At 43.0% G+C, this 21272-nt stretch overlaps 1 protein-coding gene across 19 annotated transcripts in view; it reads right to left on the bottom strand.

Annotated features, from left to right (window-relative positions):
* The window catches only part of srcin1a (SRC kinase signaling inhibitor 1a), a 525004-nt gene that overhangs the window by 385388 nt on the left and 118344 nt on the right, over positions 1-21272 (bottom strand). For 15 of the 19 annotated variants that reach the window (XM_072561311.1, XM_072561313.1, XM_072561305.1 and 12 more), the window contains exon 2: positions 18322-18429. The exons of the other annotated variants lie outside the window; for them this stretch is intronic. In XM_072561311.1, the coding sequence (XP_072417412.1) occupies positions 18322-18429 (108 nt within the window). The remainder of the gene's footprint in view (positions 1-18321; positions 18430-21272) is intronic. 19 annotated transcript variants of the gene reach the window in all.

Consider the following 21272-nt stretch of genomic DNA (forward strand, 5'->3'; position numbering starts at 1 on the left):
AGTGAAGCTGCATCTTTTCTCTGATTGCAACTAATTGCTTGGCAATGCACTAGCCAGCAGATTAAAACCTCCCACAGCAACAATGGAAACCTGTGGCACCATAATTGTAAATGGTTAAAGAGCGACAGTCTGGAGAAGTGAAAAGGAGACAATGAATTTCTCAGAGTGATGTGATAATACATGCTATTTGCTGTGATGTCTGACATTGAAAGGAGTATTCTTAATAAGAATACTATTGTGAGCCATCTCCCATTCTCTGTCCTTATAGGGACAGTGCAATCTGTGTTGAGCAATGAAGGAGAGTCTGCTACCAGCCTTGGATTTAATTGCTTCGACCAAATTGCTGCCTTTGGCTCTCAAACTGTAAATGCAAGGCTGTATTTTACACAAATTGTTTGTTATCTTTATCCATTTGGTGCAATTTCATATTTTCAGATAACTTGCATGGAAGTCAGAGATTAACTAACTGATTGATTACTTTGAAACAATTACCTATTGGTTAACTGGGCATCAGAAAAACGTGTTCGCTGTTGCTGACCCAGTGGACTCCATAAATGTTATCCAACCATTAACAAGAGGTATTCATAAAGTGTATTTTGGACAGTTTTGATATGCAAGAGGACAGGCAATAATGTAGAACATAGAACATTACAGCACATTATAGGCCCATCGGCCCTCAATGTTGTGCCGACCTGTGAAACCAATCTGAAGCCCATCGAACCTACACTATCATATTCTCATCCCTAGGCCTAGTCAAAGATCATTTAAATGCCCTTAAAATTGGCAAGTCTTCTATTGTTGCAGGCAATGTGTTCCATGCCCCTGCTACTCTCTGAGTAAAGAAACCACCTCTGACATCTGTGCTATATCTATCACCCCTCAATTTAAAGCTATGACCTCTCGTATTAATCATTGCCATACTTGGAAAAAGGCTCTCCCTGTCCACTCTGTCTAACTCTCTGATTATCTTATATATCTCAATTAAGTCACCTCTCAACATTCTTATCTCGAACAAAAATAGCCTCAAGTCCCTCAGCCTTTCCTCATAAGACCTTCCCTCAAAACCAGGCAACTTCCTAGTAAATCTCCTCTGAACCCTTTCCAAAGCTTCTACATCTTTCCTATAATACGGTGACCAGAACTGTACGCAATACTCCAAAAGTGGCCGCACCAAAGTTTTGTACAGCTGTAGCATGATCACATGGTTCCGAAACTTAATTCCTCTACCAATAAAAGCTAACACACTGTACATCTTCTGTGTGTATTTTGCACAATCTCCCTGTGTCTGCGTGGGTTTCCTCCGGCTGCTCCGGCTTTCTCCCACAGTCCAAAGATGTGCAGGTCAGGTGAATTGGCCGTGTTAAATTGCCCATAGTGTTAGGTTCATTAGTCATGGGAAGATATAGGGTAGGGGAATAGGTCTGGGTGGGTTACTCTTTGGAGGGTCGGTGTAGACTTGTTGGACCAAAGGGGCCTGTTTCCATACTGTGGTGAATCTAATCTAATCTAATCTTAACAACCCAATATGTAATGATCTCGGTTTATTAAATGATCTCAAAGTAAAAATTCCCAAAGGAACATAGGAACAAGGAGCAGGAGGAGGCAATTTGGCCCATTGAGCCTGCCATTCAATAAGATCAGGGCTGATCTCAGCAACCATAAAATAGTAGAATTTAGCATTCAGTTTGAGAGTGAGAAATTTCAGTCAGAAGCAACTGTGCTGAACGTAACTTAGAGTAATTCTAAGGGAATGACTGGAGTGGACAGGGAAAGTAGTTTAGCAGCAAAGACAGTTGAGGAACAATGACAGACATGTAAGAAAATTGTTCAGGATTCATAACTAAAAATATATCCCATGAGAACGAAGGATTATAGGAAAGGAATAATGGAATCGTGGCTAATTAGGAGTGTTAGGAATTGAAAGGTGGTGCAGTGGTAATGCCCCTAACTCTGGGCCAGGATCTCTAGGTTCAAGTTCCACCTGCTCTAGAGATGTGCAATAATATCTGGTTGACTAAAAAATATCAAATTGAAACAAAAATCACAGTGTGGCAATGATTAGGAGCAAGCCAGAGAAATGGGAAAGATGTTAACAAAAGGTGAGCAAAAAATAATAAAGAGGGAGAAAAAAAGGGTTTGAGAACAATCTTTCAGGTAATATCAAGATCAAAGGCAAGAGCTTCTTTAAATACATAAAAGGGAAGAGAGTGGTCAAATTGATCACAGGCCCCTTACAGAATGAGGCTAGGGAAATACCGATGGGGAGCCCGGGAATGGCAAAAGAGTTGAATAGATATTTTATATTTCTTGCCAATAGAAGACACCGACAGCATTGCAAAAACATAAAATAATCAATAAATACAAAGCAACCATTACAGTAAATGGTACCAGAGAAAATAATAGAGCTAAAAGCTGAAAAGTCCTTTCGACCTGATGGGTTGTACCCGAGGATAGTAAAGACCATAAGAAATAGAAGTGGAAGTAAGGCCATTTGCCCCATCAAGTCCACTCCGCCATTCAATCATGGCTGATGGGCTTTTCAACACCACTTACATGTACTCTCCTTCTATCCCTTAATTCCTTGCGAGATTAAGAATTTATCAATCTCTGCCTTGAAGCCATTTAATGTCCCAGCCTTCACTGCGCTCTGTGGCAATGAATTCCACAGGCCCACCACTCTCTGGCTGAAGAAATGTCTCCTCATTTCCATTCTAAATTGACACCCCCCCCCCCTAATTCTAGGGCTGTCCCCACGGGTCCTAGTATTCCCGCCTGATGGAAACAAATTCCCAGCATCCACCCTTTCTAAGCCATGCATTATCTTGTAAAAGAAGTAGCGACAGAGATAACAGATGCACTGGCAGCAATCTTCCAAGAATCATTAGATGCGGGAAAAGTCCTGGAGGATTGGAAAACTGCCAACGTAACAACCTTATTCAAAATGGGAAAGAAATAAAAAAGGTAACTATATATCAGTTGGCTTAACATCTGTTACTTAACATCTGAAAATATTACAGTCTATTATAAAGGATGAAATAGCAGGTCATTAAGAAATACATCATATCATCAAGCAGAGTCAACATGGTTTCATCAAGGGAAAGCCATGCTGCCTGACAAATTTATTAGAAAGCTTTGAAGAAGTAGCAAGCAGGATAACTAAATGGCAACCAATAAATGCAATGTATTTAGATTTCCAGAAGTTAGGCCATTTAATGAGATAAGAGCCAATGGTGTCAAGGTGATATCAGCATGTGTCAGGGATTGGCTGACTGTGGAAGACAGAAAGTTGGCAATAATGTGAGGGTGGGGAGGTGAGGGGGGAGATATTTCAGAATGGCAACCTGTCACCAGTGAAATGCCAAAGGGATCAGTGCTGGGGCCACAATTACTGACAGCATTTACAGACTTTGATGGTGAAAATGAATAGCCAAAGCTGCAGAGAGAAACAAGGATTGGTGGGAAGGCAAGAATTGGGAAAGCACAAAGAGTCTACAGAGGGATACAGACTTATTAAGAGATTAGATTACTTACAGTATTGAAGCAGGCCCTTTGGCCTAACAAGTCCACACCGACCCTCCAAACAGCAACCCACCTAGACCCATTCCCCTACATTTACCCCTTCACCTAACACTGTGGGCAATTTAGCATGGCCAATTCACCTAACCAACATCTTTGGACTGTGGGAGAAAACTGGAGCACCCAGAGGAAACCCACGCAGAAACATGGAGATGTGCGAGGCAGGAATTGAACCCGGGTCTCTGGTGCTGTGAGGCAGCAGGGCTAACCACTGTGCTACCGTGCCACCCACAGAGAGTGGGCAAAAACTTGGCAGACAGAATATATTGTGGGGAAATGTGAAGTTATGCGCTTTGGCAAGAAGAACAGAGGAGCTGGATATTATTTAAATGGAGTGAGACTGCAGAGGACTACAGAACAGAGGGATTTCGGATGCCTTTTCCATGAATCACAAAAAGCTAGCACACAGGTTCAGCAGGTAACAGAGAAGGCAAATGGACGGCAAATTTGTCTCTCTCAAACTGAATGCTAAATTTTACTATTTTATAGTTGCTGAGTTTACAAAAAGATCAGCTTTTATTTCAGAGTGAATGGAAAAACTACACAAGGCATAAGATGAATCACACCTAGAGCACTGTGAATGTTTTGGACCCCTTTTCTCAGGAAAGATATGCTGGTGTTTTGAGGTAGACAAGAGAGAGTTCACTTCAGTTAATTCCAGAAATAAAGGGACTTTCACATGAGGAGAGGTTGAGTAGGTTGGGGCAGTTTAGCAGAATAAGAGGTGATATTGATACATACAAGGTCCTTAAGGGACTCGATGGTGGTGTGGGGGGGATGTGGAAAGGTTCTAGAACAGTCTCGGATCAGAGGGCATCATCTCAGAATAAGGGATTGTCCAGTTAAACCAGAGGTGTGGAGGAATTTCTTCTCTCAGAGGATTGTAAATCTGTGGAATCTTTTACTGCAAAGGATTGTCAAGGGTTGGTCATTAACTATATTCAAGGCTGACATATACAGATTGTTACTGAGTAAGGGAATCAAAGGTTGTAGGATAAAAGTCAGGAAAGTAGAGTTGGGGATGATTAGATCAGCCATTATCTCAATGACTCAAATGGACTGCATGGTCCACTCTGCTTCCATGTCTTATGGTCTTCTGTGCTGATTGAAATACAAAGTCCAATTTCACAAAAAAAACCATTTAGCTTGCTTATTCTTTTCCATCCAGCGAAGAGCTGGTTGCTAAAATACAGTAATGTTTAAGGAGCCCCTTCAGAAAGGAGAGGTAGACAGCAGAGAGGTTTGGGTCAGGAATTCCAGAGATTGAAGCCTCAACAGTTGATGGCTCATCCACCATTTGTGGGATGAAGCAAGCTGGAATTGAACCATTAAACAACACCTTCTTCCTAAACGATCCCTGTCTCCTGATCTCAAACACCCTTCCTCATTAATAGCCCCAACATTTCCGCTGTAGCTCAGTAATAACTACATGGTCATTATAATCACTCACAACTTTATACAATACAATTTGGAATCATTCATTTTTGAATGACCAGTCATTGGTTAGCATTTTCCTGAAACAACATTGTACAACTTTACATTTCAAGTTGCTTCACATTAGTTTAAAATGTCAGATTAGGTCGTGCACACACACTGACAAAAAAGATTTTGATGGGTTTGAAGGACAACTAGGACTGAACATTTGCTTCATATGTCCCTCTAACCCAAAATGCTGCCACTTGATCCCATATCTCTCTGACACATGTGGAACAGAGGCCGCTGAATTAATTTGTGTAATCCAACTCTCATTTGCATAATTTATTCAGTAGCTGGAGCCAAAACTAATTTCCTTTTGGTCTACTTCAATAATTTGCCCTTGTGCTAATCTTATCTCTCCCTCTCTTTCAAACTCATTAACAAGTAAAGTAGCAGTGGGTGTTTTTCATTTCCTGGTGATTGTTGAGGTGTGGAGGTCTTGTGGTGCTGTGGGTAGTATCCCTACCTGCAGGCAAGAAGTGTCAGGTTCCAATCCCACAGCAGGACCTCATGGTCATGGAAGAGCAGTTTGTGACATTGCCAAGCAGATTAGTTCCCAGTCTGTAAATCCTTCCGCCATAGGTGGTGACAACAGGAGGGTTTCCTGGTCAGACATGCTACAGGGGATAATGGCAAGTTATTGCAATATCTTGCTGGAAAAGCGCAGCAGGTCAGGCAGCATCCAAGGAACAGGAGAATCGACGTTTCGGGCATAAGCCCTTCTTCAGGCTTATGCCCGAAACATCAATTCTCCTCTCCTTAGATGCTGCCTGACCTGCTGTGCTTTTCCAGCAACACATTTTCAGCTCTGATCTCCAGCATCTGCAGTCCTCACTTTCTCCTATTGCAATATCTTGCTAAGCATAATCACAGACCAATCCAACATGGTCCATGATTGCCAACATTGTCTTATTGAAGTGGAATGCTAAGGTAGTATTGAAGAGTGGGAAGAAAATGGAACTCACTACCAACTTTCAGGTGAACAGCATTGATGGCTTGAAGGGGAGTGTCCCCGAGGTGGTTGGATTGCAAAGAGTATGTCATCCACCCCCTCCTGAAACATGCCCTTCACAAAGATGGTCTGGAATGGGATGCAATAGTTTTTGTCCTGTACAATTCCGCAATACAGAACTTTGTTCTGTGGATTGTTGCCAGGGTAACAGAATGAGCGAAACATCAACTATGGCTGGGAGACCATCGACACAACGAAAGACGCACTTCAGTCTGCCTGAACCTTGCTGGTCTTCCAGTGCAAGGAGTTGCCCATAACTAAGTGTTTCCAGACTGGCACTGGGACCATTCCAAAGTCCTGGAATATGCACTGAGGGATGCACTAAAGCCTGAGGCAGTCACCACAGAATGGGGAAAGGGTGTCAACTGAAGCTACTCTGACCTGGTGTATCCAGTGGCTAGAAACCAGATAAACCCCACCAGGCTGCAAGTTTCACACAAACGACTCTTCCAAACAGTAATGATAATTGTATATGTGACTAACTACAACATCAGAGGAAATTGATTTGGTTTGCTCCTTACATAACTTTGACCATCCATGTAATGAAGTATTCTATATCGTAGGAATAAAGAATATTCTTAGAAAAAGACCATGTGATAGAAAGGGATACAAACAGCTGTTGATAGGGTTCAATAAAGATGGGGGGGGGGGGCGGGGGGAGCGGTGATGGTTTGCATTAGATATGAACAAGAACTTAGTTACTGGTCCTGGTGAGACTGTCTCTGCTTATCCACTGACTATTCATAACGACACTAGACCTGTCATTTCTGGATCCTTTCCCAATGCTCCCTGTATTAATGCCAATGCCTCCAATCTATATTAGCTAAAGAATTGGATGGCGCGGTGACTCAGTGGTTAGCACTGCTACCTCACAGCACCAGGGTCCCAGGTTTGATACCAGCCTTGGGTGATTGTCTGTTTGGAGCTTGCACATTCTCCCTGTGTCTGTGTGGGTTTCCTCCCACAGCCCAAAGATGTGCAGGCCAGGCGAATTGGTCATGCTAAATTGCCCATAGTGTTAGCTGCATTCGTCAGAAGGAAATGGGTCTGGGTGGGTAACTCTTGGGAGGGTTGTTGTGCTGAAGGGCCTGTTCCACACTGTAGGGAATCTAATCTAATCTAAAAATTATACAGCGCAGAAAGATCCATGCAAGGGTGGGATCACTGAGATAGACCACAGCAGAAAGGTTGGGGAGAGAGGCAGGAGAAGATGGCTTGAGTGCTCCTGGTGAACACTGTCAAGATATCATAATAGACAAGGGATGTTTAAATGGAATGGTCCCAGCCCAATGTGTTTCATGGGGAACTTCGATCTGAGTGCATTCAATGCCACGGACAGTGAAGAAACCAAACTCAAAGAGTGAATTGAGGGATGGGTGTGCAAGTTCACGGGGCCATGTCACGTCCAGGGACCTGTATGGTCAAAAGGGGAATGGTAGCGGGGAGGGGGTAGGTGGAGTTATAAATTGGATGGTGAATCGAGGGGTGAGTAGGGATTTGAAAGGCTCTTTATAAAACATTAACAAAATGGACCACAAATGGCATTAGTGAGCAATGGAGACAGGGTAAATCATCAAGTACTGTGGCTGTGGAGGGGAAAACCAGGAGGGGCTGCCACTGGGGAGCAGGACACAAGATGAGGAAGATGCCTCAAAGAGATACAGGGTTGAAGGAGGAGATGGGGGGACAATGGGGTAGAAAGACAGAACGGGGGCTTGAAGGAACTGCCTGGACAGTCTCAATCTTTGAAGCAAAGAAAACCACAAACTACTCAGAATTTTCCCAGGAAATGCTATCCTGGGGGCTTGCGAGTGATCATGTTTAACCCACTGTATGTAACAGAACAGGGACATCTCCTGAATAGGAATTTGCTGGCACAGACCCGTAGCACTCCAGCCCGCTCATCTACTATTTTCAGAGATATTTTTTAAAGTTTTTAAATTCCGTTCCTTTGTTTGTGCACTTCTAGCTATTTTCAATCCTTATCTCTCTCTCTTTCTCTCTGTCTCTCACTGTGCCTTTCTCTCTCTCTCTCTCTGTCTCTCACTCTCTCAGATACACACGGTCTGAAGTATAGGTGTTCACTGCATTGCCTGTCAGTAATGTCCAGTTGTCTGAAAGCCAGAGAGTGTTCAGTATCTGGCAATGAACCAAATTATCATAGTCACTGAGTGAAAGAACAACTGGGGAAAGGTGGTGAGAGGAAGGGACATTTTGATTTGACTATCAACAAAGACCAATCTTTAAAAACCAACAGGTCCTTTCATTCATGAAATTGAACTCCAGCCTACACAAGAGTCATCATGACTGAAATCAGGAAACAGACTTTGCACCTTACGGAGTATAAAAATAAAACAGTACAAAAAGAAAGGCTAGTCACAGTGCAATCTGCTGAAACAGTCCTGCAGAGCTGAATTCCTCCACCCACAGTCAAATCGTTAACAAGTCTTCATTCACTCCTCTTTACAGATGTCAGTATTAGGAATGGGATACTTACGAAATGACTGCTTCCAAAGATCAGCTCTGAGACCAGGCGCAGCAGAGCTAAAAGTAAAACAGTGTTGATTGCTGGAAATCTGATATAAAATTCAGCGATTGCTAGAGAAACTCAGCAGATCTGGCAGCATCTATGGAGAGTGACAGAGTTAGAGTTTTGAGTCAAATATGACTCTTCTAAAGAATGCAGGCTATTCTTCTTCCAAAGAGTCACATTGGACTCATAACATTAATGCTGTCACCGCGCTCCCCATGGACGCTGCCAGCTATGTTGCTCCAATTCTGGCCTCTTGCGAATCATGTAATTTCTTAAATTGCTCCACTATTGACGATCCTGGCAATGCTGCGTAGTTCCTAAACATTAGAACTCCTCCTCCCCAGTCAAACCTTTCCATCTCTATCTTCTCTGAATTGGCTGCTTTGGCCATGTCAGCTGCCCCTGTGACTCATGAATACAGACAATTGATAGGTGATCACTTTCAACCACAAGATTGATAGAGGCATTGACAGAATGGATTCTGGAACATTGTTTCCACTGTTCGCAAAACTTCAACCACAAGTTATGGGGCTGGATTTAAGCTGAGAAAGACTGGGAGCTTGGATCAGGTAACTTAAAGTCTGAACAGTATGCTTCCAAACCTCAAACCTTTTCTAAACTATCGTCACTTAACCAGGTCAGCCAGTCAACCATATAGAATATGAATTCCCTGATTGGGGCTGTTAATTTGGTCCAGTCAGGGAGCTCTGGCTGACAGATATAAGCAGGAATGTCAGAGGTCTATTCACTCTAAGTGGTGGTTCTGAGGAAATTGGACCAGTGTCAAGTACAGTGCATGTGTAAATAAAGGTGACTTTGTGACAGGATGCTGGCTTCTGTAGAGTTATTTCACAAACCATCCATTCCTGGCTGTTGCACACTATGTGTGCAATGATGTGTTCTGTTGGGTAGGCTAAAGGATATTAAGGTGAACAAATCCCCAGGACCAGGTGGGATCTATGCCAGGTTGCTGAGGGAGGCGAGACAGGAAATAGTTGAGGCCCTGACGGATATCGTTGTGGCATCGTTAAATACTGGTGAGATGCCGGAGGACTGGAAGGTTGCTCATGTTGTCCCCCTGTACAAGAAGGGCAATAGGGATATTCCAGGTAACTACATAGCAGTGAGCCTGACGTCAGTGGTGGCAAAGTTGCTGGAGAAGGTACTGAGGGATAAAATCTATTTAAATTTGGAAAAGAATGGGCTTATCAGTGATAGGAACATGGTTTTGTGCGGGGGGAGATCGTGCCTTACCAACCTAATAGAGTTCTTTGAGGAAGTGACCAAGTTGATAGATGAAGGAAGGGCTGTAGATGCCATATACTTGGACTTTAGTGAGGTGTTTGATAAAGTTCCCCATGGTAAACTAATGGAGAAAGTAAAGTCACATGGTGTGCAGGGTGTTCTAGCTAGGTGGATAAAGAATGGTTGAGCAACAGGAGACAGAGAGTAGGAGTTGAAGGAACTTTCTTCAAATGGAGAAAAGTTACCAGTGGTGTTCCACAGGGGTCAGTGTTGGGGCCACTGTTGTTTGTATTATACATACATGATCTGGAAGAGGGCACTGTTAGTCTGATCATTAAGTTTCCAGTTGACACAAAGATTGGTGGAGTCACAGAAAGCGTAGGGGACTGACAAAGAATACAGGAGAATATAGATAGACTGGAGAGTTGGGCAGAGAAGTGGCAGATGGCGTTCAATCCAGACAAATGTGAGGTGATGTATTTTGGGAAGTCTTATTCTAGAGGAGAAAGAGAGGACTGCAGATGCTGGAGATCAGAGCTGAAAAATGTGTTGCTGGAAAAGCGCAGCAGGTCAGGCAGCATCCAAGGAGCAGGAGAATCAATGTTTCAGGCATACATCCTTCTTCAGGAATTCTAATTCTAATTCTAGAGCCAACTATACTGTAAACAGAAGAGCCTTGGGAAAAGTTGATGGGCAGAGAGATCTGGGTGTTCAGGTCCATTGTACCCTGAAAGTGGCTGCACAGGTGGATAGAGTGGTCAAGAAGGCATATGATCTGCTTGCCTTCATTGGACAGGGTATTGAGTTTAACAGATAGCAGGTCATGTTAAAATTGTACAAGACATTGGTTTGGCCACATTTAGAATACTGTGCACAGTTCTGGTTGCCACATTACCAAAAGGATGTGGACCCTTTGGAGAGGGTGCAGAGAAGGTTTATGAGGATGTTGCCTGCTATGGAAGGTGCTAGCTCTGAAGAGAGGTTGAGTAGGTTAGGATTGTTTTCATTAGAAAAAAGGAGATTGAGGGGGGACCTGATTGAGGTCTACAAAACCATGAAGGGTATAGACAGGGTGGATAAAGACAAGCTTTTTCCCAGGGTGAGGGATTCAATAGCGAGAAGTCATGCATTCAAGGTGAAAGGTGAAAAGTTTAAGGGGGATACACATGGAAAGTACTTTACACCGAGGGTTGTAGGTGTCTGGAATGCGTTGCCAGCAGAGGCAGTAGAGGCAGGCACGGTAGATGCATTTAAGGTGCATCTGGACAGATGCATGAGTAGGTGGGGAGCAGAGGGATACAGATGCTTAGGAATTGGACGATAAGGTTTAGACAGTGGATATGGATCGGCTCAGGCTTGGAGGGCTGAAGGGCCTGTTCCTGGGCTGTAGATTTTCTATGTTCTTTGCTCTTTGCACTTCAGGCTGAGAGATCAGTCATTTCATATGAAGGTAAAGGGAAATTTCTCCACTTTGAGGAATATAAATCTTTGGAATTCTCTACCATAGAGAGCTATGGATCCTCAGTCATTGAGTATATTGAAGACTGACATTGATAGATGTCTTAGGTATTTAGGGAATTAAGGGGGATAAAAGGGAAACTGGAATAGATGGTGAGGATCAGACGAGGCCTTGAGTGGACATGAGCAGCTGTATGGCCAAATCCTGCTCTAATTTTCAAGTTCTTAATTCTTGTTACATTGCCTCCTTTGGTTCTGCATAAACCTGTTGTTTGTTATCCTTCTGCAAAGTCCCTTGGGATGTTTATCCACATTATTAATTAAAATTGTTGTTGTAATCATTGATTAATTTTAATTTAACCTTATTTTTGCAATGCACAGAAGTAAAAATCTTTTTCAAGCCTGAGATTGAATTTGGCTTCAGGGAAAGGGCTTATTAAAACACTCTAAAGAGCATGCTGAGGTTAATCCAAGGGAACGGCTTCCCTGTGCATTACAAACCCCTGAACGCTGCGTAAGGTTCAAGAAGCCAGCTTGAAATATTTCTCTCCTCTCTCTTTCATCTGTAACGAAGTGTGACATTTCCAACGGAGACAAACTCAAAAACGGTTGGTTTATGCTTACATTTTACAAATGAGTATTTTATGGAGCAAGAATGAATTGTTCAACGCTTTCATTGTACAAACACGGTGCCGGAATTTCGCAGCGGTCCTGTCAAGAATGGCACGTTTCCCTCTCACTCTTTCCAGGAAATGTGATAACGGCACGACAAAGGGGACAGAGCATCTGGACACTGATAAACAATGTGATCAATCATCTCCCCCATCCATTTGCTCCCTGATGCTCAGACTCAGCCCTGACAGTTCATTACAGGCCTTGTTGGACTCTGCACATGAGCTGGGAGTGACCGCCCTTGATATCAAGACAATATTTCATCAAACAGGCCACCATGAAGCAGCATTAAAATCAAGAATCATGGGGAGAAAAACCACTGGGGTGGGATCAAATCTGGCACAAGTGAAGATGGCTCTTGCTGTTGGAGACCAATCGTCACAGCCTCAGGCCATTAGTGCCGGAGTTCCTCAGATGTATGTCCGAGGGATAACCGTCTTCAGCAGTTTCATGAATGGTATTCCCTCTAATGTTGGTCAATACATGTAGCAACTCCTGGACAATATCCAGGCTTCAGCTGATTGGTAGCAAGTAACAGTCATGCCAAAAGTGTGCCGGGGTAATGACCATTTCCTATCGGAAAGATTTTGTGAAACTTGCAAGGGTTCAGAAAAGATTTACAAGGATGGTGTCAGGATTGGAGGATTTGAGCTATAGGGAAAGGCTGAATAGGCTGGGGCTGGTTTCCCTGGAGCATTGGAGGCTGCGGGTGCTCTTATAGAGGTTTATAAAATCATGAGGGGCACAGATAGGATAAACAGACAAAGTCTTTTCCCTGGGGTGGGGAGTCCAGAACTAGCAGGCATAGGTTTAGGATGCGAGGGGAAAGATATAAAAGGAACCTAAGGGAGAGGGAGATATGTGCATGGAATGAACTGCCAGAGGATGTGGTGGAAGCTGGTACAATTGCAAATTTAAAAGGCATCTGGACGGATACATGAATAGGAAGGGTTTGGAGGGATATGGGCCGGATGCTGGCAGGTGGGACTAGATTGGGTTGGGATATCTGGTCGGCATGGATGGGTTGTGGGTCCGAAGGGTCTGTTCCTGTGCTGTGCATCTCTATGACTTTATGACTCTAAGAGGGACTGGCATTCAACAAGATAACCAGGATCAGGTCCCACACAAACAACGTTCTAGTCAATAGCATTCACCAGAAACTGAACTGGACCTACCACATCAATAATGTGTCTACAAGAGCTGATCAGAGGCTTTGAATTCTGTCCTGCATTTTATGGCAATTTGCAATTCATAATGTATTTCTTCTAAATTACAAATTGATGGACAATTTACACATCAGTAACAATAAGAATATTAAAATTGCATTCTATTTGGCTACAAGGTCTTAGTGAAAATATAATTGGTAATCATTCCAATTAGAGTACATGGGTCATGCATTGCCAATGAGCTCTTTAACAGCGTTCTGGGTCTGTTTTCAATAGTGTGCAATTCAGAACATTACTCCCCAGAAATAAATTTCTTGGGAAGAGAATGGCATTGGAACTTTGCGATGAGTGTTTACAAATTCACAAAAACATAGCAAAGGCAATTTTAGACTATTTACTGGGGCTTAGATTTCAGAGTAGACGGCATGGTTTTCAATGGTTTTGCCTTTACATTGGGAATGTGCAAGAGGGCAGATTTGGAAGTGCACAGAGAGATAAGGAGAGGTGTTGGAGGTAACAAGAACAGGGAAGAGCAAAGCCACAGACAGAGTTGAAAACAAGGATGAGAGTTTTGAAACTGAGATACTGCAGGGCTAGGAGCCCCTCCAGGTCAGTGAGAACAGGGGGGATCGGGTGAACAGGACTTGCAGTGAGTTAGCACATCAGCATTGAGTGAAATCAAATTCACCGAGAATGGGAGATAAGAAGTTGGTCGGGAAATCAGTGGAACAGCCAGATCGAGAGATAACAAACGATACAAGTATAACACCATACTATATTGCTCTGAAGACTTGACATTTCAAACTTCTCTGGGTACCTAATTGTGCTCATTCCTCTGTACACCAATGGCTAACTTCAGGTTCAACACCCCTTTCCTCATTTTAAGAAAAATTAAGTTGAATATTATCTTCTTTTACATTCCTTTTGTACAAATCATGAGTGTAATGTGTGCTGCAAGAACAAGATCAGTGTTGTCAGCCACTTCCATAACTATTTAAACCAAACTTGCATGATTCACAACCTTTCAACTCCACAAAGTAATCAGACAACTCAACAACAAACCAAGGAGCATTCATAACATACTCATGGAGAATTCCTCCCGTCTCTCTGCCCACACTGTGCAGGTACATCGACAAGTCAAGAAAGGAGACTAGGGACAATTGTTGTCCCTTGTTGCTCCTCATCTACCGCACACAACAGTGAATATACATACCCACACAGACACACATAGGCACACACTCACATTCACAACCATTGGCACAAGTGTGTACACATGCCTTAATGTGCACACCTCATCGCTACAAGAGGAGGTGAAGCTCAAATGCATTGAAACTGGAGTTCTGTAGATGCTGCAATACAATGAATGTGCTGACCAAACTGAATCATGAACCATATTCCTTGGGTCAAATGAGAATTCAGTGTTGGTTAGAGAGTAAGTACATCACCCATTGTTACAGTTATTGACAACTAGGGAAGGGACATTGTGTGGGGTTAGCACCAATCCATGGTTAAACTCGAATCTCCAGCAGCGACTGATTTTTCTCCAAGATACAGCAACAAACAATTCAGGTGAACATTCACTGCAGCCCGAAAAATTATTATTGTTTTCATTGTCTTTGAGCACTTCTGTTCACCAGCTGGAAATATGGAAGATGGAAAGAAAACTTGGCTGTTTAACTGCAGAGGGGGTGGTTGCTGAAGGTTCTTATAATGAAACTTCCAAGCATGTATCCAATCAAAGTTGGCATCTCTAACCCTTGTGCAATGTCTGAGGTTTGTACTGCCAAGAGTGGCTCACAATAAGAGCCTGAGGAATTAGCTCACAGAAAAGGACAGCCTTTCTGAGGACATACCGCTCATCTATCTTATTCCTTCCAAAGAACAACATGGGAGCTCCACCTGTCTGTACAATCTCTTTGTGTAATGCTTTGAAAATTGCTTCCCTGACTCCTGAAGATAACCAAGAATTGAGTTACAAAAAAGCACTCTTAGTGAGAGTGGTTCTTGCTGTAAACACAGTCCAGACAATGACAAGCCCAGACAGACAGCAGCTCAAACCTCAGGCCTGCCATTCTCTGTCCTACATTCAAGCAGGTGAAACAACTGGATGGGTATAATAATAGGAAGGGTTTATAGAGATATGGGCCAGATGCTGGAAATGGGACTGGATTAATTTCGGATATCTGATTTGGCATGGACAAGTTGGACCGAAGGGTTTGTTTCCATGCTGCACATCTCGATAACTCACTGGCAGATCCAGCTCTCAAGCTCCAAGCTCTACCACTGAGTCTGTTCAATTGCGGTTCACAGTTGGCAGGTCCTTGGCTTCTCAGTAGTGCAGTGTTTGTTTTTGTTATTACTATTAACTTGTTTTTCTCATAAACCTCTTCAAAGATGTTATTTCCCCACCTCTGGAGCAGGTGGGACTTGAACCCAGACCACTCGGGGTTGGGACACTACCACTGTGCATTCACCTGGACATGTCTCACCTGTAACCTTTCACAGTTATGGAGCTGGGAGCGAGAGCATGTCACTGGGCTGTAATTGAGAGGTCCAGATGAATTCTTTAAAATAGGGGATCTCATGGTAGTGCCACTGCCCCGGGGCCAGAAGGTTCAGGTTGACGTCCTACCTCAGGATCTGATAGTCATGGACGTTTGTAATAATACATGAAGAAAGGCAGATGTTAAAAATTGGTGCAGCACAAACCTTTCACTGCAACGTTAGCATCTGGAGCAGATTTGTGATCATTATGTTAATTGACAAGGTGCAGCCAATTTTTTTGTTTGCACTATAATGTTTTGCCTTAAAGGAACAGTTGTGAAGCAAAATTACAGTCCATAGAAACCCAAGCATATAAATAGGAAGCAGGAATCATGTACAGTGCTTCACCTGAGGCCCACTGATGATGTTACCTAGTAGGGTGATGAAATGTCTGGAAATGAACCTCCCAACTCAGCGAGCAAACCTACATCCAGAACCTCAACCTGAGCTACAAATGCTCTCAAAACTCGCAAAGTTACAGTCTGTACCCCTGAACCAAGAGACTTGGGTTCAAGTCCCATCTGCTCCAGAAGTGTGTAGTTATGTCTCTGAACAGACTGATTAGAAAAATACATGAAAAAATATGTGATTCCCACTAATGATGAGTGTACTATAGTTTGTCCATGTATATCTCCTCATTCGAGGCCCTCTTGCAATGCAGTGATAGTGTCCCTACCAGTGGACTAGGAGCACGGAGTTCAAGTCCCACCTGCCCTGGGAGTGTGTAATAACACCATTGAACAGGTTGATTAGAAAAAAATAGTGAACTTCTTTTTAAAAATGCTTTGCCTTATGGTGCAGTGATAGTCTCCATACCCGTGGCCTGGGAGACTCAGGTTCAAGTCCCACCTGCTCTAGAGACATGTAATATCATCTGAAAGCAGGTTGCTTTAGAGAAATAGGTTAAATTAAAAATAATTTTTTGTCTTACGTGCCCCCTTGAGGTGCAGTGATAGTGTCTCTACCCCTGGAGCAGTAAGCCTGGGCTCACATCCCACCTGTTCCAGAGAGATGTAATAACGTCTCTGAGCAGGTTGATTAGAAACATCGGATAAAGAAAGAAATCTTAATGTCTTGTGTTCTTTAAAATAGCTTAAGGCTCTCGACAATGTGCTATTGGATCCAGTTATTGTTAGGCATATAACAGAGCTCAGAAAGAAACAGAAAAGGCTTGTCATTATACAGTAACTATCATAACCATCAGACATTTCAGAGGGTTTTACAGCAAAGGAATACTTTTAAAGCATGGTCACTGGTTTAGCATGGAACACAATTTATGCACATACAGAATATTCCCTCGCCTTATTGTGGTGCATGCAGGAAAATTACAACATTGTGATAAAGACCAAATAATCTACTGTTGTGATGTTGATTTACTGATACATAGAAGCATAGAAAATAAGAGCTGGAGTAGGCCATTCAGCCCATTCAAGCCTGCTCCCCTATTCAATATGATCATGGTTGATCATCCAACTCAGTCCCCTGTTCCTGCTTCTGCCTTTTGATCCCTTAAGAACTATATCTACATCTTTCTTGAAAATATTCAATATTTTGGTCTCAACGATTTCCTGTGGTAGAGATAAATATTGGCTGAATACCAATTTTGTGATCTTCTACATCTGCCTAAGATGACAGACAGGACCTTGGGTTCACTACCTCATCTGAAAGACAGTCCCACTGAGAGTTTGCTGTTTGCTGCCCTAGAGCACTGGTCTTGATCTTAGTGTATCATTTTGGGAAGGGGACTTGAACCTACCACCTTCTGACTCAGAGCCAGGAGCACGAGCAGCTTGAGCTACACCTGACAGCTAAACAAGGCAGGACATGAATGCTGCTGTTAGGTGAGAATACAGTTCTAGTCACAAGCTCTGAATGCATTTGCACACTGGGGAGACGGTATTTCAGCTCGGTTCCCAGATACTGGGCCAGCAGTCACAGCACTAACTTTTTTTAATGAGAGTCTACTCAGCATGTGCATTGCTTAATGAGGGGGAAAAAATATTGAATTATCTGAGTCATTTTTGAGCCTCATTAATTTTAGCCTCATGTCCTCCAGTTCTGTCCAAATTAAATAACCAGCTAACGTCTGTATTACCCAGAGCTTTCAGCACTTCAACAATCCCGCCCCTTTTTAATCTTTTTTTGGTAAGGAATGAAAAATACTCTAACTCCGTCTTTGTAACTTAGAAAATCCTTGAATCCCTGTAAACCTCCCTCAGACTCCTTCAGTTTCTTTGGAGAGTAAGGATGTCTGAAGTGACTCAGATGCAGCTTTGCTAACAAGCCATGCAAGATCAGAATACCAGACCCAAACTGTAGTTATACCTCCAACCCCGTTCTATTGACACATCAATAATAGTTTCACACTAAAGGAAACTCCAAAGAGCTTTCTATTTCCACCATGCTAACGCACACACATTTCATGTTTCCAGTTCCTACAAGATCACAGTTTTGAGAGAGAACAGAGAATCAAGTTCTGTATGCCTTGCAGAATAAGAGGAACATTGGTCAAGGAATATTGCACCTCTTTCCTCATAGAACAAAGTTACCGTTTTTAATTCTGTGCTTTATTTCCAGGAACAATTGTCGACCTTGAATTGTTCGATTCACCAACTCATCCTCCGGTTGTAAGCACTCACCTCTGTTCCATGTACTCCAGCCAGGTAAGTGGGCGAGAGGGTCACACACTCCTTCGCAGTTTCCAATAGCAATGCTGCTCTGTGGCTCAGCAGGCAGGAGGCACGTTTCTATGGGGTAAGGCAGACAGTGACAGTTTGTGCCAGCAATTTGGGTGGTGCCAGCAGGCTGCTTGGCCAATGAATACAAGGACACCCCACCGGTGATGGTGCATTACTGGAGTCTTACCCCAAGTGAGAAAGCCCTGTAATGAATGAGTGGAGTGATCGAGGGAGATGGTGATTGGGTGGAACGGGGGATTCTTTCACATGAGTGACCCAACCTTTGTAACACAGCATCAGTGGTGTAATGTTCTACTTATTCTGCTGGTCATTGTACCAACATGCTACGGGACCATCATAAACAATGAAAATTAACTACTGTTTTGTCACATTCCTAGGCTGTAAAATTCGCACCAGCTTCCATCAGATTAAGGCTCCTCATTCAATAGTCTAACTATAAACAGGATTAACCATTCAGATTTGACTTTAGCTTTGGTTGTCTCTCACTATAGCGGAACATTCTTTTAAGAAAAGCAGAGACACAATATGAAAACTTGGCATCATTCATATTAGAATACTCTTTCTTTCTGCCTAATTGTATCACGGAGACTTTATTTAATGAGTGAATTCTGACAGCGTTACTTAGCTTGCAATCAGTACTTCATGAATAGAATGAGGAAGTTGCACTAACTGGTCGCATTGAAATTGCACAGCCCTCTTCCTTGGAGTTGTTCAGTTACTTCATATTGTCAGGTACAACAGCAACAGAAGCTATCCTGATTGGGCAGCGGCCTACACTGTGTTTCCCCCTTGCAGGCTCCCTCTCCCACAGGAACACAAAACAAGCCAATGTTAGTCAGCATGTTAACAGGAGATATTGGAAGATTGGCTTGAGTGTGTGCTACATCCCCCAAATTAATGCTTCATCCAAATCCTGTTCATCTGATCTGCGCTGTTCATGAACCAACAGTACATGCTAATTAAGAATGGTTGAGTAACAGGATCAAACAGAGCCAGCATGATCTATGAAAGAAAGATCATGGCTGACAAATTTACGGAATTTTTTGAGAAGGTAACTAGTAGAATTGATAAGGGAGAGCCAATGGATGTGGTTTACTTGAACTGCAAGAAGATTTCTCAGCAGGTCCTACATAAGAGACTAACATATAAAATGGAAGTGTATGGGATTGGGGGTAATGTACATATATGGATAGTGAACTGGCTGGCAGACAGGAAACAAAGAGTCGGATTTTTTTTTAAGTGGCTGCCAGTGACAATTAGGGAACCACAGGGATCAGTGCTTGGACCCCAGCTCTTCAAAATAATAGACAAGGGCACTAAATGTAAACTCTCCAAGTCTGAAGATGACACAAAGCTGGGTGGGAGGGTGAGTTATGAGGAGGATGCAGAGAAGCTTCAATGTGAATTGGACAGACTGAGTGAGTTAAAATCAACAAGGTAAAAACAATGACTGCAGATGCTGAAAACCAAATACTGGATTAGTGGTGCTGGAAGAGCACAACAGTTCAGGCAGCATCCAATGAGCAGCGAAATCGATGTTTCGGGCAAAAGCCCTTCATCCTGATGAAGGGCTTTTGCCCGAAACGTCGATTTCGCTGCTCGTTGGATGCTGCCTGAACTGCCGTGTTCTTCCAGCACCACTAATCCAGACTGAGTGAGTTGCCAAATGCATGGCAGATGAAGTATAATGTGTAGAAATGTGAGGTTATCCAGTTTGGTAGCAAAAACAAGAAGGGGGAGGTACAATAAGACTGAGGTATCCTTGTATCCCAGATACAGAGTAAGCATGCAGCTGCAGCAAGTGATGAAAAAAGCACATGGTATGTTGGCCTTCTTAGCAAGAAGATTAGAAAGCAGGAGCAAGGATGTCTTGCTGCAATTATACATGGTCTTGGTGAGACCACACCTGGAGTACTGTGTGCAGTTTTGGTTTCCTTACCTGAGGAAGGGTGTTCTGGTGATGGAGGGGGTACAACAAAGTTTTATCAGCATGATTCCTGTAATGGCAGGATTGATGTACGATGAGAGATTGGATCAATTAGGACTGTATTCACTGGGGTTTAGAAGAATGAGGGGGATTGCATAGACACCTACCAGACAGGATAAATGCAGGAAGGATGTCCCCAACGAACAGGGAGAGCAGAATTAGGGGTCACAGTCTAACAATACAGCATAGGTCATTTAAATCTGAGATAAAGTGAAATTTCTTCACTAGGGAGTGGTGAACCTGTGGAATTCTCTGACACAGGAAGTGGTTAAATGTTTTCAAGAAGGACTTAGATATAATTATTAAGGTAAAAGAGGGAGAATGTGAACAAGGTACTGAGTTGGATGATCAGCCATAAGATATAGGAGCAGAAGTTAGACCATTCAGCCCATCAAGTCTGCTCCACCATTCAATCATGGCTGATAGGTTTTTCAACCCCATTTTCCCGTCTTCTCCCTGTAACCTTTGGTCCCCTTGGCAATCAAGAACTTAGTATCATATTGAATGGTGGAGCAGGCTAAAAGGGCTGCACAGCCTACTCCTGCTCTTACTTCCTTTGTTTTTATGTTTCTAAAATATAAAATGGCCCCCTTGGTGGGCAAATGATTTACTGTGGAACTAATCAGGTCTATCTCAGTGCAGGATTAGCTGTGTTGGCAATAGTTAACCTCAAATGGATTGGTCCAAGGAAAAGAGGGTTGTGGTTGGATAAAAATTCAACCAAAGCTCCACCTCTCGGGGACTTGCCATGAACCATTGCAAGTGATGACAGAATCTGACTGAATTTCATGATTCAAATGGCTGGTCAACACTCAATGTCTAGACTCACGCATGACAAGTGACAGTTTGGAAGAGATATAGGGGCAAGTTCCTGGGACAAGCATAAAACAAAAAATATGATTGC

The sequence above is a fragment of the Chiloscyllium punctatum genome, chromosome 42 (genome assembly GCF_047496795.1).
Source record: "Chiloscyllium punctatum isolate Juve2018m chromosome 42, sChiPun1.3, whole genome shotgun sequence".
Taxonomy (NCBI): domain Eukaryota; kingdom Metazoa; phylum Chordata; class Chondrichthyes; order Orectolobiformes; family Hemiscylliidae; genus Chiloscyllium; species Chiloscyllium punctatum.